General features: G+C 36.6%; 1 protein-coding gene across 4 annotated transcripts in view; it reads right to left on the bottom strand.

Annotated features, from left to right (window-relative positions):
* The window catches only part of edil3a (EGF-like repeats and discoidin I-like domains 3a), a 136,421-nt gene that overhangs the window by 29,241 nt on the left and 90,923 nt on the right, over window positions 1-16,257 (bottom strand). For all 4 annotated transcript variants that reach the window (XM_007562314.2, XM_016676703.1, XM_007562333.2 and 1 more), the window contains 3 exons: window positions 8,142-8,297; window positions 7,297-7,441; window positions 6,744-6,928 (listed from right to left, as the gene is read on the bottom strand). In XM_007562314.2, coding sequence (XP_007562376.1) covers window positions 6,744-6,928; window positions 7,297-7,441; window positions 8,142-8,297 — 486 coding nt within the window. The remainder of the gene's footprint in view (window positions 1-6,743; window positions 6,929-7,296; window positions 7,442-8,141; window positions 8,298-16,257) is intronic.

Consider the following 16,257-nt stretch of genomic DNA (forward strand, 5'->3'; position numbering starts at 1 on the left):
ATATTATTCATTGCATCTGCAAAGCATCATCACACGAATAACTAAGGATAATCACATTCAGTGACCTTCGAGATCACTGTGTACCATTTCCTGCCGACTACAAAGGTTGTAGTGAATGTGTTCAAGTAATGGTTGTTCGCTAATAGTAATGAAATTTGTGTTACTGAGCTCAAACAGAACCTTTTTGTGCAATCTATGCCTCATTGCTTCTTGCTATGCAGTGTTCAACATGCTGAGCAGTATTTCCCATCCAGTAAAACTGTCTTTTGATGTCTGGTGGACACAAAGCCTCACATTCAGGTTTCTATCAATGTTGGATGATCAATATAACCTTAAGAAATTCAGCAACTGAGAAATGGAAAAAAAAAATCATTTTATTCTGCAAAAAAAAAAAAAAAAGATTCCTGGCTGAATATTGAGTCAAACTACTTTGAATTTCAAACTACATAATTCACAGTGTGACACAAACCATATACTTATCAAGAGTGATGACAAAGCTAAGGGGAATCAATACTGCTAGTAGGAAACAGAGTGTGAACACACAGCAAAATAACCTGTAGCTCTATAAGTTCCAAAAGCTGTCTGGACAACAGGTGAGGATGGTGGAAACACTGAAAGAGAAAACTCCACCAAGTCTAGTCATGTTATAACATATAACTAAGAAACAACTGTGCAAGATACCAAGTGCTGGTCACTGATGTGAGAATTTTAGACTCTTTCCCTTAAGAGCTTATCTGGGAAACGATTGTAACTTGCCTGGAATCAACAAAAGTAAAAAAAAAAACAAAAAAAAAATCCTTTAGTGATGAAAATCCCCCCCTTTTTTTGTCAAATCCCAAAAGTGTGCTCTCAGTAGTTTAGCAGTTACTTCATTGGGTTGCATTGTCTCCAGAGACCACTCACTGCATAGAGACTTTTGGCCTAAGGCAGCAAATAAATGGCTCCAACCCAATTCTGTCATACAGCTGTAGCATGTTCTAAAGATTGCCAACTTCTGCCTGTAAAACTTGCTCATTTGTTGTGGTGCTGTTTGTTGTGTTAGATCCTCCTCGTAAATTTCATAGAAACTCTTAAAACTATTTGAGTGTTTTATCAGTGGAAAAGAAAAAGTTCATCACCACACAAAAGTTTAAGATATTGGTCGTTCAGGGTGATAAATCAGTAACATTAATTGTCTCCAGTTCAGGAGTTGCTTGCAACAGTAATAGCCCGGGTCCAGTAAGTGTGGCACTGCAAGCCCTAAGAATCATCTCCCTTCTGCTTATGGAACCTTTTCCTTCACTTTTTCCTTCTAGTCATCTTTTTATTCTTCTGTTTGGACACGGCACTCTATAAACAGCCAGCTTCCTTAGCAATGAGCTTTCGAAGCATTTTTACTGAAAAACCGTCAAGTCATCAGTCCTCTACATAATTATGCAGAGCAATACCTATGTGTTTTGCCATCGAAATAATTTCTTTCATAAGAACCATTTTTAAGTTTTCTGAGTTTCAGGTTTTCCTTAACTGAAGGTCATAATCATCAAACATAACAAATAAATGCTTCAAAAAATGACTGCAATAAATCTATGTTATACCTGAGTCACACTTTAAAAGATCTAAAAGATTGAAATAAATTAACTGGTTGGTTATACTCTGTCCTACTGAGACATCCCTGTGTACAGGACATGCATTAAATAAATAGACTGTACTCCTTTTGAGTCTTTCTTGGGAAGAAACTAATGAACTTCTACTCTGTATATGGTAAAATCTATGTAAATGAATTAGTGTTTGGTGGTTCGACCAAGAGGCTGTGGAACAATTCCCTGAAATCGCAAAGATGGGTCACTTTAGTCATGTCTCTTCCCTTTGCTTCCCTGTCGCTGTTTTTAATCCCCCGCTGTGCTTTCTTCTCGGTCCTCTATGTGCCTGCAGAGAATCCCTTTGATCCCGATGTGCATTTTACCTGGTAAACCGCCGTTTTCTTTCTTCCAGCATCTTCCTGAGAAATCTTCCATGCTTGTAATTCTCTAATCATGTCTATTCTGCAAATATTGCTTGACGTTTGCACACATTTCTGAGATCATCTTAATTTCTTGCAGATCTCACAGACTTGCAGATCTCACAGATTAACAGCACAGCAATATTTGCTAAAATCTTTCAAAAATACTAATTTATTGAAACAAAGGAAATTCAAAATTTACATGTCACGTTGAGAATATGGTCTCTGTGTCGAGAGACGCCTGTGACAGAAGCAAAACTGTCTGTAAACGCGACATGTGGTTAAAACAAATAACCTTTCAGGAACATTCTGCACATCCTTTATCTACAAACAAACAATATAATGCAGGAGTTTAGCTAAATTACAACAAAAGGCTGCGTGCGACCTGATTTGCTTTAATGTTTACTTGGAAATTACTATTTTGTTATAAATCTACCGTCTGTATGCAGGCCGTACACAGTTACAGTCAATAATTTCGCACAAACTCTGCTGTCGTCATTGGAAGCATGAGGGGATTATCCGGGTGCCACAGACACGCAAAACACATATTTATCACTTTAGGGAGATAAGTGGCTGTGAAAACTTCTGAGGCAAGGGATAACTAATGGACCACCAGCAGGAAATTATAATCAAGTCTTGTTTTGTAACCTTCGCAAGCTGTAAATAATTTTGACAGGTTGGAAATGATGTGATGCAGTTTGTTCTGGCAGTGTTTTTCACGAGGCCATGCCTACAAAACGATTTACATTCCAGTTAATATGCGACGCTGCACTGTTGTGGACTAAGGAGTCCGTGAAAGATGATCATATTTTCTGGGATTTATCAAATGAACAACTCTCTTTTTAACCTGACCCAACATGAGATGAGCACTCATCACTCAGCGTTTTTTTTATGTTTGTTTGTTTGTTTGTTTTTCTAGATACTGTTGCTGTGTTGTTTGGATCAGCTGTCAACCGTGTGCAAGTGAGTCACAAGAAGCACGTAGGTTCACTTGTTTAGAACTGCCACAGGTGTTACACACTTTTCTGTGTGCTCTTATCATTCTCAAGACCTATTATTGGAAAAATGCATCCCCCTCCACCCTGCTTTAGAGGTAACCATTAAAACTGAAAGCTCATGCTGAGCTATGCCTGCAGACAGGGATCTGCATGTAATCTGTGCAGAGTGGAGGGAAGGAAGAGGAACAGCTGGCAGAGGGAAACTGCAAGACCTTCTGTAACTTTGAACTTTATCAAATCATTAGACAGGAACCCAAAAGAGAATCAAAACCTTGGACTACATATTGGGCTAAATCCACCAAACCGTTCCCCATTTCAGACATCGTTGATTTGTTTGCTGGTCATATGTTGGTTGTTTTTACTGTGATGATAACTGAAGAGAAAACACTAAAGCTTTTCAGCAGAGTCACTAGCTACTGGACTTAAAAAAATGATTATTTTGTTTTCTTCCTTTCTTCTTCAAAATTGTTTTGAAGATTGTTTTTAAGTTGTGTGGTCCCTAAATGCCCTCACCTCCTGCCTTTCAACAATCCTTTGTTCATTATGTGCAGCTTTGCAGATAAAAGGAACGTGATATATTATGATCACTCTGATGTGATGTAAATGTTAATCTTGCTAATACAACTAGACACAGAGGCACAAATTCCAGCAGAAAAGTATTATTTGTATTAACGTAAACAATACCATGACTATCAGCAGCATTAAATGTTAAAGTAAAAGCCTTTTAGGAACAGAACAAAGGAACAGTTCCTTCACCTCAGCGACTGACATCACAGCTTCTGTCACAGCTTTTCTTTCTTTCTTTTTTATTGATTCACGTTTAGTTTTTAACATGAATAAAGTCACAAACTGGAGTAAAATAAGAACCAAAACAAACTGGATCAGAGCATCTCTGCCAATGTGAAAATAGTTAATAAATAGCATAACATCCATGAGAAAACATAAGAGGAAACATAGTAAGTGTTAAGTGGATATTTCAGAATTCCTTTCAAAATATCACAATAAGTGCCTGCATCAATTTAAAGCCTCCGTCTTTTAAAAACTTGGCTCTTTTATAAAGATGTGAAAAATGGAAGCGCGTCGCTCTACTCCAATTGATGTTCTTCTTTATGCGAGATCTGAGATTCAACACAAAACTTCGCAAGCAAAAAAAAAAATGCTGTATAGTTGTGTTAGCAGAGGGAAAATGTGAAACATGCAACGATCTGATGTGTCCAGCAAATTTCTCTTTGCTGTGCGGACATCTTAAGGCTCATAATTAGGTAATCAGTTTCTGGCAGATGGAGCATTTGGCAGCTAAGTTTCACAGACTCAGTCGACTCTCGAAAACATCTTCAAAGATTCTGTTTTGAGTTTCCCCTCTGGGTAATTTCATCTCCAGCCGTGTCATGAAAATGTTAGCTTGGATGATACCCAAAACATCTGGGACTCAGTTTTTGTTTTGACCTACACAGGCAAAGCAGTTCAGATGTATTACGCGATCAGATGTAAGCTTCTCAATCAGACCGATCGTTGAAGACAAATGGCCTTCTTGGCAGAGGTTTAGATATACGACTCACTTTCCCTGTTTGCAGGGACTTTCAACCAGTTTCATCCATCATTGAACTTAAATTATATCTTTTAGTGTTCGCAAAAAAACATTCCTCCTGTTTCCACTCCATAATGGAACAACTTTCCTGATTAATAGCAATACTTATTTCATCATTAAGGCTGATTAATTCCATTAGTCTGTGACACTTTAAGTCATTTAGTACCAGTGCTGAGTATTAATTATCTGCCATGGCAACCAGTTAAAAGTAGACACCCAACATTCAAAGTAACATACACACAAGATGATATTTAGATGCACAAACCACTCAACTGAAACAGTTGCATCACTGTAAAAGTGAAACGGCACTCTGTGATATATGACCAGCTACGTTTGCTTTTGAGAGCCCAGACATCATATATGCCTGTGTGCAAAGACACAGTCTTTGGAAATGGAAGCCATTGATTTTCTCACAGCATCTGTGTAGCATCTCCTCTTTCCTGCCAGCACAGCATGTAATATGAGACCGCAAGTTTTCCTTTTACCTACAGCAATCAATTTTGCTCAGCCAAGATCCATGGCATAGATTGGGCCTCTCTGAGTGCCTTTTTCCCTGAGCATACATCCCTGCATGTCATCATCCCCTGATAAGAGCTTTAAGCATGGTAATAATTACAACAAAATGTCTGAATGAACCAAATCCAATTATATCTGGCAAATCATTATGACAGCAGAATGTGAAGAGCGGCACAGGTGTGGGCGCGCTTCACTAATATTGGTGTCTCTTGAACGTTTTCCACATTTTGTCACGTTACAGCCACAGTCTTTGCTGTTTTAAATTGCAAGTTCATATTACAGAAAAATGCTAAGTAGTACTTATGCATGTAGTGAAATAAAAATCTGGAAAGTTTGACCTGCAGTTCAATTAAGGCCCTGTGAGTCAATGTCATGTAAAATCACTTTTGGTAAATCACTTTTATTCCATGGTAAAAAGTGATTTTATATTTTTACCTGGGGTGTATCTCTTCCGCATTAGCACATGTAAAGACAGCAATGTTTTGCTCATTCTTCTTTATAAAATAGCTCAAGCTAACTCACACTAGATGGAGGGCATCTGTGATAATCAGTTTCCAACACTTGCGGCGGATTATCAACTGGATTTATGCCTGGACTTTGGCTTGACTATTCTAAAACACAGATATCCTCCAAACTAAACTGTTAGGGTTGCTGTGAAGTCTTTTGTAGTCTCTAACAGGTTTTCATCCTCAATTGAAATGTATTTAGATCTTTTCACATCTCCACCAACTCCCACTTCTCTTCTCCACTGGAGAAAAATATCCCCTACAGCATGATAACACCAGTTTTCTCTTTATTCCAAACCTGCCTTATGTGTTTCTTAGCTTACATGGTCCTGTTTTTTCATTAATGTTATTGAGCTAATGTGTGAAACCTGCACCAAACAGCTGGATTTATAGGGAGATGAAATTACATACAACTCAACCCTATTTACTAATTTTGTGAAGTGAGAAATAGGGAACATTTTTAAGGTCTTGTATGCATATTGGCATGGCCACAAACAAGCTCAGTGAAGGCTTGATCTCACTCTGATCTTTAATTCCTAACAAGACACCCTCTTCTATGGCATTTACAGCTTGGAGTGAGATCCGGTTTCTCACCCTTCAAGAAAATCAACCTTTTATCGGGAAAAACTCCAATACATAAGGCTATACGTGAGGGGATTTTAGGAATGATGTACTCCAAGTTAATATGTATCCTGAACTCTCTCAGCCTCAAGTTCACATATTGTTGGGGAAAAAAATCCAGAAGAAAGCATTAATTTAGGGTTGTGTGTTATCCTTTTCAAGAAGGATGTAATAAAATGAAAACAAATAGGATTAAATTGCAATCCAGACTGAAAACCTGGATCATGGCCAGAGATAAATAACAGAGGCAGATACGGTGTTAGGCTGAAAAAAGTTTACATATAAATAAACAGATAGGAGGACGTATTTCTAGGTCTTTCCCCTTCTCCTCATCTTTGCCCTGGACTTTAGTCTTTAGTCTAAGCTACGAATGCATCCTTTAGCTGTATATTTTTCTGAAAAAAGTATAGCTAAATTCATTTGCATAAGATATTATATCAGCTTTCTGCAGGGTGTTCATTTCCAAACCAGTATAATGATTCTTCTGTAGAAATTCTTCTGTGGAAATAGGAGATTAAAATCAGATTAAATTTTACCTGTAGCCACTGTGACTGGTCACTGTGTCCAGCTGTCCAGGCATTGACCTTGCCCTGTTTGTCCAAACGGGCTTTTCCAGGTTCCCAAGTGAACATGTCCATGTTGAGTGTTCGGAAAATGCTGGAAGCCGTGACCTGATAATCCTGGACATGGCCTGACTTCATCCCCAGTGGTTCAGAACAGCCTTAAAGGAACAAAAAAGAGACACGTTTGTTCCAAACTTTACATGATGTAAATTTACAAATGAAGGAAGGGATGTGAAAATAAACTGGGCTTTGACCAGAATGTCAACATTTTCAGACTTGTCAGCACTGATCACTAGAGACTTAAAAAAGGTACCGTACTTTGTCATTATGTAACAAAGTTATTGTTAACACCATTTTACAGCAACTACTCTTTTGCAGACACAGTTTGTCATGAATAATTAAAGAAAAAGCAGTTATCTGAGTCAAATGAAAATAACATTGACAGGCCAATTTTACAAAAAACAAGAGATTCTGATCAGTGCATCCAGAAGATAAAACATTTATCTGGATAATAAAGACCAAATACCTGTCAGCTCGCAGCCAAGCAGCTCCATGCGTAAGGTACAATGCCTCCTGCAAACTTGGGGGTAAACGCGCACAAATTGGGCTTCTATGGGAGGGGTAAAAGAGTTGGCTGATGGAGCGTTGTTGTCAACATTTCCCCTGAAAATCTGTCGAACAGGATGAAACACCCACAGATGAGGGCAGAGAGAACGGTGAAACAGATCACTTTGCTATAATGTGACAATCAATCTACTGCACTCTGTAGTGTTTACCACACAGTGGACAAATTGCTGTCATACCAGGTCAACGAGCGAGAATTACTGAAAAAAATTAACAATTTCCTGCATCATTTGAACCTGATCGTTCATAAAAACAGCAATGTGTTTTAAATTAGAGCCCCAGTAATTTTTCTAGACTTTCTTCAGAATTACTAACTGAGTATAATATGATACCAATACGTCTTGTGGAAAACAAAAAAGTCAGTACAGAATTGTATTTTCTTCTTAACTTTGGATAAATGCAAAAACAGATTTAATTATAAGAAACTCAAGGACAGTTTAACAAAGGCACATCTTATAAATTAAATAAGATGACAGCAGCCACATATTTCTGTCAAGAATGACAGAATGCTGCATGTGTTCATCCCCAAATAGAATATAAATTGAATCTAAAACTCCTGGAAGGGGGTAAGGAAAACGGGGAGCGGGATGGACCCTGTGTGCAAGCTAATTAGAAATCCATCTCATCATGTCCTCCACCTTGCCCTTCAATAATATAGTCTCTGTTCTCTGGGTGAACATGTGTATGAGTATGTATCTTCATCAATGTGTCACAGAATTAGAATTGGCAAAGGTACACGAGACTCACCATATCCTCATCTTTGCCCTTGACTTTGTATGTTCTCCAGGTCTTCCCGTCATCGCTGTAGGCTACTTTGTATGACTTGACATACTCTGGGCTGCCGATACGTTTGGCACCTTGGGTAATCAACCCTGTAACCCTCATTCTCCTCTGGAGGTTTATCTGCAGAGTTCAAAGAGAGCATACAAAAACATCACATTCCCTCCTAATTTAATGGCTCATACACACACCAGACGGGTCTCTGCAGTTGCAAACAGACAGAGCATGCTCGTCATGGAGATCAGTTTGCCCTATTCTATTGTTTCTGTCAGGGTCATCTATCTTATTCAGAAACCCTACGATCAAATGAAACATTTAATCAATTCTCAAGATCCACAATCAACTACACCCACAATCTGCAATCAGACAATATGATGTGCAGAAGTTTGGTGAGCCAGAAGAAAGAGAGTGAAGCTACAGGAGAGGGAGGTGATTAATGGCTGCCACTGATGCTATCTGGCAACACCAAAGTGAATCTTTACTCTAAGTGCACACAATTTTAGGGAGTTTTACAAACATTTCATCTTGACAAAGTGCATTCCAGCAAACCTGGACATTTTTATTTTGTCTTTCTGTTATATTTACAGCACGCTTATCATTTTTAATACAGAGGAGGATATAAGAATACCTCTTGTCATGGCAAAACCAGTGCAAAAAGTACTGGTTATGTAAAGTCTCATGTTTATGTCAATCAATCAATCAATCAATCAATCAATATCTATACCATTTGATCGATTTGGTTGCAGTGATGCAAGTGCTCTTACCAGACAGGAAACGTAACATAGACAATAAATATATACATAACATGATTTAAAAAATGGCCCATAAAAACAGTATTTATAAAATTATGTTGAGTGTTTACGTTATTCAAGCCCAGCACTAAAGACTAAATAAAAATAAACATAAAAACCAAGTACAAGTGGAAGAAATGCTGCATGACAGACAGCTAACAACAAAATTACATAGTAAGGCTGTGACAAGAATTAAAAAAAAAAGCTTTCTTCGTGTTCAAGAAAATAAGTCAAACAAATTAAAGTTAAACTCATATAACTCAAGCATGTGACATTAGAAAACAATAAAAACAAAAGCAAAGTCAAAATCTGAACGAAAAAAAAAAACAAAACACACAAATCATGGCATATTACGGAGCCCTCCAGAGGACATGGGGAATTTTTTTTTCTTTTGCGTTCCCTCGCAAAACGTTTGCGTTCCCTCGCAAAACTTTTGCGAGGAAACGCAATAATATACTGATCAATTCATGCGGCATAATTGAATACTGTAAACCTTTTTTACGGTGGCAGCAGTGCTTTCTGCTTTAATACAAGCTTATAAGGTTTTTCCATGGACTATTGAGTTATTATCGCGGGGTAATAAGTCATCTGATTGTGTCTCCATTGTGTTCGTAGTCGGAATGGTTTAAAGGGCTGCTTTCAGTGGCGTTCCATCTGAGCCTTAACAGACATAAACATGCAGTAAATAAATTGATTTTCAATCAGTCCTCTCCAGATACCAAAAGGAATTAATTCAGTAGAATGCAGGGGGTGGGAGAACGAACTGATCAGTAGATTATTGCGAGGGAACACAAAACCTTTTGCAAGGGAACGCAAAAGTTTTGCGAAGGAACGCAAAAGTTTTGCGAGGGGACGCAAAAGAAAAAAAAAATTCCCCATGTCCCCTGGAGGGCTCCGTACCATATAAATCACACAAACTAAGGTAAAAAAAAAATAAAAAATAACTATGTGTGTTTTTAGTTTGAAACCATTTCCTCTCTCTGGCTGATATTCCATGTTCTCCAAAACATATTTTGTGTTTCCATATAATTCACAGTCACATCTACAACATATATGGACCTAAATGTTTTATGTCACACAACTGTGCTTGTCTCTGAATTAACACAGTTTGCATATATATATATAATTTTTTTTCTTTTTCTTTTTTTAAAGAAAACCAAAAAGTAGCATTTATTTTAGAAAAACAAAAAATCTGAAAAAAGGAAAGCACTGTTGATATGGATGCACTCTAAAGCCGTGTATTTACTGTCCCTTGTTTTAAATAAATGTACAATTATCTAAAATTCAACAGGCCGTCTGCATTTAGAAAGTTGACAGCTCCTTCTTCTCCATCATGAACTGGAGCTGTTAGTGAGGAAACCTTTTCCCATTTCTTTTCATAATTTTTTCATGATTGAGGTGTTTGCGGCAGACGGCCATGTTTTATCTATAAGCCATGGCAACAGTGAAGAGACAACTGTTCACAACATATGCATCTTTGTGGTGGAGCGGTATTTGTAATGATTGTTTTATAAATGACAGACAGAGGAAAAGCAGACAGTGGGCATAAGCCCAAGAAGTATCTCCTTCTAAAAGAGAGGAGAATGGTGTCATGATGCCATGACAATTAAAAAAAAAAGTCACCAAAATAAACTAACGAGGCATTGTTGAAAACTATGGAAAATTAAATAACAGCTCTAGTCAGAGTTACAGAGTCACCTCTTACACAGACTACCTGTGACAAACTGACAGGCAAGCACTTCACTACTAACACAGGCATTGTCATCGAGTCTCAGTGACAGCTCAGTCAGCATGGAGAGTATAATAATGTTATAATTATAATCAATAATGCTAAGCTCAGAGATTGGCATTATCAAATGCTTGTCCTTTGGCACTAAATCGCATGATGAAAAGATGCTTAAATGCTGCTAAGTACCGTGATTAAATTCTAGATGGTGTTAGATAATTTAGTTACATTCAACAAGAGCATGGAAAAGAAGAGTCAGGGAGAAGTTTAGGTAGAATGAAAGACTATTTTAGAAGAAAAAGATTTTTAGAGAGACTAGAAAGGTGCTACTAAAACTATTTTGTGATTTAGTTTCCGCCCCAAATCCTGAGAAATCTATAGTAGTATTCTGAAAAGAAAAGAAAACAAAGTACAACCCCAATTTACAATGAATTACTTGTTTGGTACTACATTTTTGTGACATGAATGACATAAATGTTTATATTTTTCTTTATTGGCTAGACAATGAAAATAATTAACTCAAAATTACATTAAGTATTGAAAAATAAAACATTTCAATCACATTTTTAATGATTTTTCTTCCTTGCAGCACATAAAAACGAACCGTTTTAACGTATGCAATGAAATTCTGTTCACATGTCAGGAAGCCATCACCAAACAGCATATTAAATTTGCAGCTATCAAACAAAAATCAAATCTAGTTGCTGTTTTGGTGGGGAATGTGCATGCTGCATTTTTTTTTTCTAAAATAAAGTTCCTGCTTTCCAGATAAACTCCAAAAATATCATGCTATGTCAACAAGTAGTAGATGGTTGTTTGTCTCTGTATGACATAATGTGATAGACTGCCCGTCCGAGCTGTTTTCCACATGTCTTCAAGGCATTCTTGAATAACTTATAAAAGACTCAACTCATCACATTTACAGTACTAAGTACTCAAGTTGACAGCATTATGTGAAACATCCATGTTTTTTTTAACACAGTTTCATCACAATCTGTCATAGCTTGTTGAAAATAATGCCATGTGGTCTGCAACTCTGGCAAGCTTATGAAAATGTGAGAAAGCTGATGTCAGTTGATGACAACTCTCATCTTCTGCTAAAAATGTGAAGGCCTGTGGGGATGAAGGAGTGGTGCCTTGTTGAAGTGCTCAGAAAATCCTCACAGACAATGGCTGGAGGGGGAGATAAGGGAAGTCCTCACCTTAATACAGAAAAGTCTATCTTTGAGCTATGGCTGCAATCCTGTACATTATTTATGAAACGCATCCAGCACTTGCAGAACTGACTGGCACCCCTGGTGAGCATGTGTTTAAAACCATAAAACAGAAGTACCTTGTTGCAATAGCAATTCTCTCACTACACATCTTCCCTCTGACTTGATGGCAGCTATTAAATGGAGACGATAAATATAAATAGAATATAAAATCAGTGTATTGTGAACAAGTTCTGTGTTGGTCATTGACGGGGCGTTTTTCTGTTATGTCATCCATGCTTAAATGGAGCACTTGACTTACTCATACAGTAGGAACCCCTTTAATAGCTTCAGAAGTCTGTTGACCCTTACTTTCACATTCATTTCTTTGCTCTTTTCCATTTTCTCCATAGAGACAAGAACCTCTTGCACTAATTAGAAGCCTTGTCACTAAAAGGCCACTGCTGTGCTAATTGTTGGTGATCCTTCACATGTTTAATGGCCACTCAGAAATGCACCTCTGTCGCTTCAGTGCTAATAGAGATTCATTTCCTGGTTTAAATTCAACATCAATAGAAGCATCACACATGTGTGGACTGCGTGTCTACACACATGCAGGTGAATGTGCCATTCTGGATGGGAAGAACTGAAATACCTTAAATCTTTGTATGAAATAACACAAAAAAACTCTCAAACATATGTAATCACAACAACTTCAACCTATTTGTTCAAACTCAAAAAGCCGTTGCTTGTTTTTGTCAGATTAAAGTGTTGCTACATCCTTTTCCTTACTGTGTACAGTAAGTATCTAAATCAGCGAAATATGTCGGCACTGTGGATATATAATTTCCTCCACAATACTAAGCAACTAAAAATCAGGTTACACAACTTCATGTGTTAAGATCCAAATCTGAAAGCCACTGGTCCAAGGGTAATGATTTTAGTTACTTTATATTCTTCCATATTTTCTGTTAGACGAATATTCACAAAAAAAAAAAATCGACAAAAAAAATCAATTTAGCTTCACAGAGATCAGAATGTATGTTGCCACAGTAAGGCCTACATTTTAAATGTGGTGGATAATTTCTTATTTTGCTACTGAGTGAAAATATGCATAACATGCCATTTAGTAATTCACAGAAAAACATATAAAACATGTACAGACAGAGAAAACACATTGCAAAAATTGAAAATGGAGACTTTTCTCCCAGTATGCATGAAGAGTTTCAGTGTGTGAACGTTCTCCGAATAAAAATAAGCCTCTACATAAGAGATTCTTCATCAAATGATTTCTGATCTCATAGTAAAGAAAAACTCTTGTTTTCACATTATAATTCACATGCTTTTCCCTGCTGTAACCAGCTCACATTTAGCATATTTGTAACATCCTGAGATGGACTGGATTTGACTGAACGTTTTATGCCTCTACGAGTGTGTAAATAAATTAACAGTCCTTTATCAAAGACTGATTAAAAAAACATGTCACACACTTATGAAAAATGACTGCTAAAGAGTAGAAATGGGCAAGAAGAAATGTGTACATATTTAGTGGAATTTATTGTGAGGATAATGAAAGAGGCAAAAATATTTAAAAATTAAAAAAGCCATTTTTGTTTATACATCTGTTACTGAGTTGTGCAAAACTGTGCAAGAGTTTGATTTGTATAAACAATGCACCTATTATCCAAATGGCTTTGTATCTACACTCAATATGTAAATTAGCATATTTATAATGGTAAATATATACTTACAATTACAAATTAGAATGTAAATGTGACATTTATTGATGCCACATCTGTCCTTTTCCACAATAGTGGAAAAGAGGTTTGAACAGCGAATAATTTTCATCATACTGTTGGTCTCAGATATTTGCAGTCTTCTAGGTCTTAAGCTAATGCATAAAGCAATTTATTTCTTTATGGCAAGTAATACACTAGTTGATATACTCCAGTCATGCAATTGCGGCATTATTGTTGATTTTTTTTTAATGACACAATATTGTTGCTGAATGTTTTCATGACGATTGCAGCTGCAATATGTCAACATTTTCCTGACTTCAATCTGTCTAACTTGTTGCGATGTTATTTTGAACACTCTGTTTAACCTTTTACCATTTCTGCGATTGATTTCAGGTGGAATAGATTAATGGCATGGGAACTAGGACTTATTGTGATAAAAAAAAATGCATTTTAAACAGCAAAACTAATTTACTTCTGTTATTTGAGTCAAATATTCTGCGTATGGATTTATGTTTTCATCTAAGGTTGTGAGATATTATGAAAACATGTAGTTGTGATAATATCGGTGAATATCCCAATGCTAATTAACAAAATTTTTCTAGGCTCTTTTATTTCTTTCCTTCATCACTATGGATCCACCACAGTGTGAGTTTTGGCAACTTAAGGTGAATTTACTCAAAGAAAGTCCTTTGGTCTGCTTGTTTGGTCCAGAACAAAAGTGGACTTATTGTTGTTTTGCTTGTGTGATGTGGTTTGCCTTCACATTGCGCTATGTGTGTGACTATAATTTTTAAACAAAGCCATGCGGGTGACAATCATTGCTGCCAATGAACAGAAATGATGGGGGCAGAACAGAGTACAGATCTGGAAAGCAAGCAAACATGGGACTCCTGCGTGATGCTTTTCAGCTTTTTTTAATGACACACACGCAATGTGATATTTCTAATTTTGGAACGGTGTCAACGGATGTGTGCTGCAAGCTAAATGAATAAATAGTGTAGGCATCAAGGACATTAAAAGACCATCAAAGAACCTAAATATATTATTAACATGCAAAGTTTGCATGCATGAGCCTTGAAACATAATATCTTCCCAAATGGTGCATCAAAGAAGGGATTTTTATGAAATTACATCAAAATAATGATTAAAAACTAATAGGAAAAACTGTTTGTATTTTCATATTTTCCACTGGTTACTCATATTTTTCAGCAGGCTGAGGAATTTGTTTTTTTTAAATCTCAGTTTTCTGGAAAAATGAGAGCTGACCTCTCTTTACCTGGCTCATCTATTTGCATTGTTATAACCACAAATGATTTCCATATTCAGTATAATCATGCTGACCAGCAAGACATACCCCCCCACACACACACAGACACAAGAATAGAAAGGTCAAGGGTATAAGAGCACAGAAATCCACTATTTGTTGATTGCACATAGATATTACAACTGCAGAATTACTCAAATAATCAGATTGTCCTTGAAACTCTCTGCAAAACTTGTGCCACTAATGGGATACGATCTAGTAAGATCTGCTTCAGCAGCTTTTTAGAAAAAAACAAAACAAAAAAACAAAAAACAAAAAAAAAAAACATTTTACTTTTACTTGAATAACCCTTATTAAGAAATATCACTAATATTACCTCAGTAAAATTTCTGGATACTCTACCAACTGTGAGTAATATAAACAAAGAATAAACTTGTTTTCACCAAACATACCAGACAAAGCAAACTCATAGTTTATGATAAAGTGAAACTTCTTTGAATGCAAGCTTTGGTATTATAATGTGCGCAGATGTGCAACTAGGTGCTCAAGTGAACAATAGATATTGTCTTTGGAAGTATTATCATATTATAACATACCATTAATTAAAAGTCCAGATGTAAAGATGACAAGGATGTTTTATCAGCAATGTCGCAATCAGTTCTTGTGCTTGCATAGAAGTACATAGAAGTATTTTCTATGTACTTGTTTACTAACACACCTTTGCTCTCAGTAGTGAAAGCCACCCATCATCCATCAGGTGCAACTACAGCTTTACTATCTCCCCCAAGGACATTTTAGCATATAAAGACACAAAAACGTCATGGGACAGTTTGCTCCAACAGCAGTGCAAAGGATGATTTACACTAGCAACCGCAGAACTGATTCAAACTGATGAATACCACACAAAGCAAATCAGGTTACAGCTCTAAGTGTTTGCAGTGTTCAGCAAGGCGTAGGGAAATTTAAATCCTTGGACCAGGATGTTCAAAAGCGTTTAGTCACTTACTGTCATGGTACATTTGTAAAATAAAGCGTAATATAAATACTTTCTTTCAGGGTCACACTTCTGCCACCAAACACTACTGAAGATTTTTCATTCTACGTTGGCGCCTGAAAGACCAGAAAGAAACTATTTTTTGTGACTTACCGAGCAGCAGATGCAGTCATATTCAATAAATTAGAAGACGGGTTTCAATGAGGCTACGTTGCCACATTAAAAGTACCTTTTGAATATAACAACCTTTAAGCAGGTATTAAACATAGTTTTCATTGAGCTCACATTTCTAGTTTAGAAATGTGTTTTTTTTTCTATTTGCATGATATGATAAAATCATCATAGTGAACAAAAATTAAAGGTTTAAAAACATCAA

The sequence above is a fragment of the Poecilia formosa genome, unplaced genomic scaffold (assembly GCF_000485575.1).
Source record: "Poecilia formosa unplaced genomic scaffold, Poecilia_formosa-5.1.2 Scaffold5, whole genome shotgun sequence".
NCBI classification, from domain to species: domain Eukaryota; kingdom Metazoa; phylum Chordata; class Actinopteri; order Cyprinodontiformes; family Poeciliidae; genus Poecilia; species Poecilia formosa.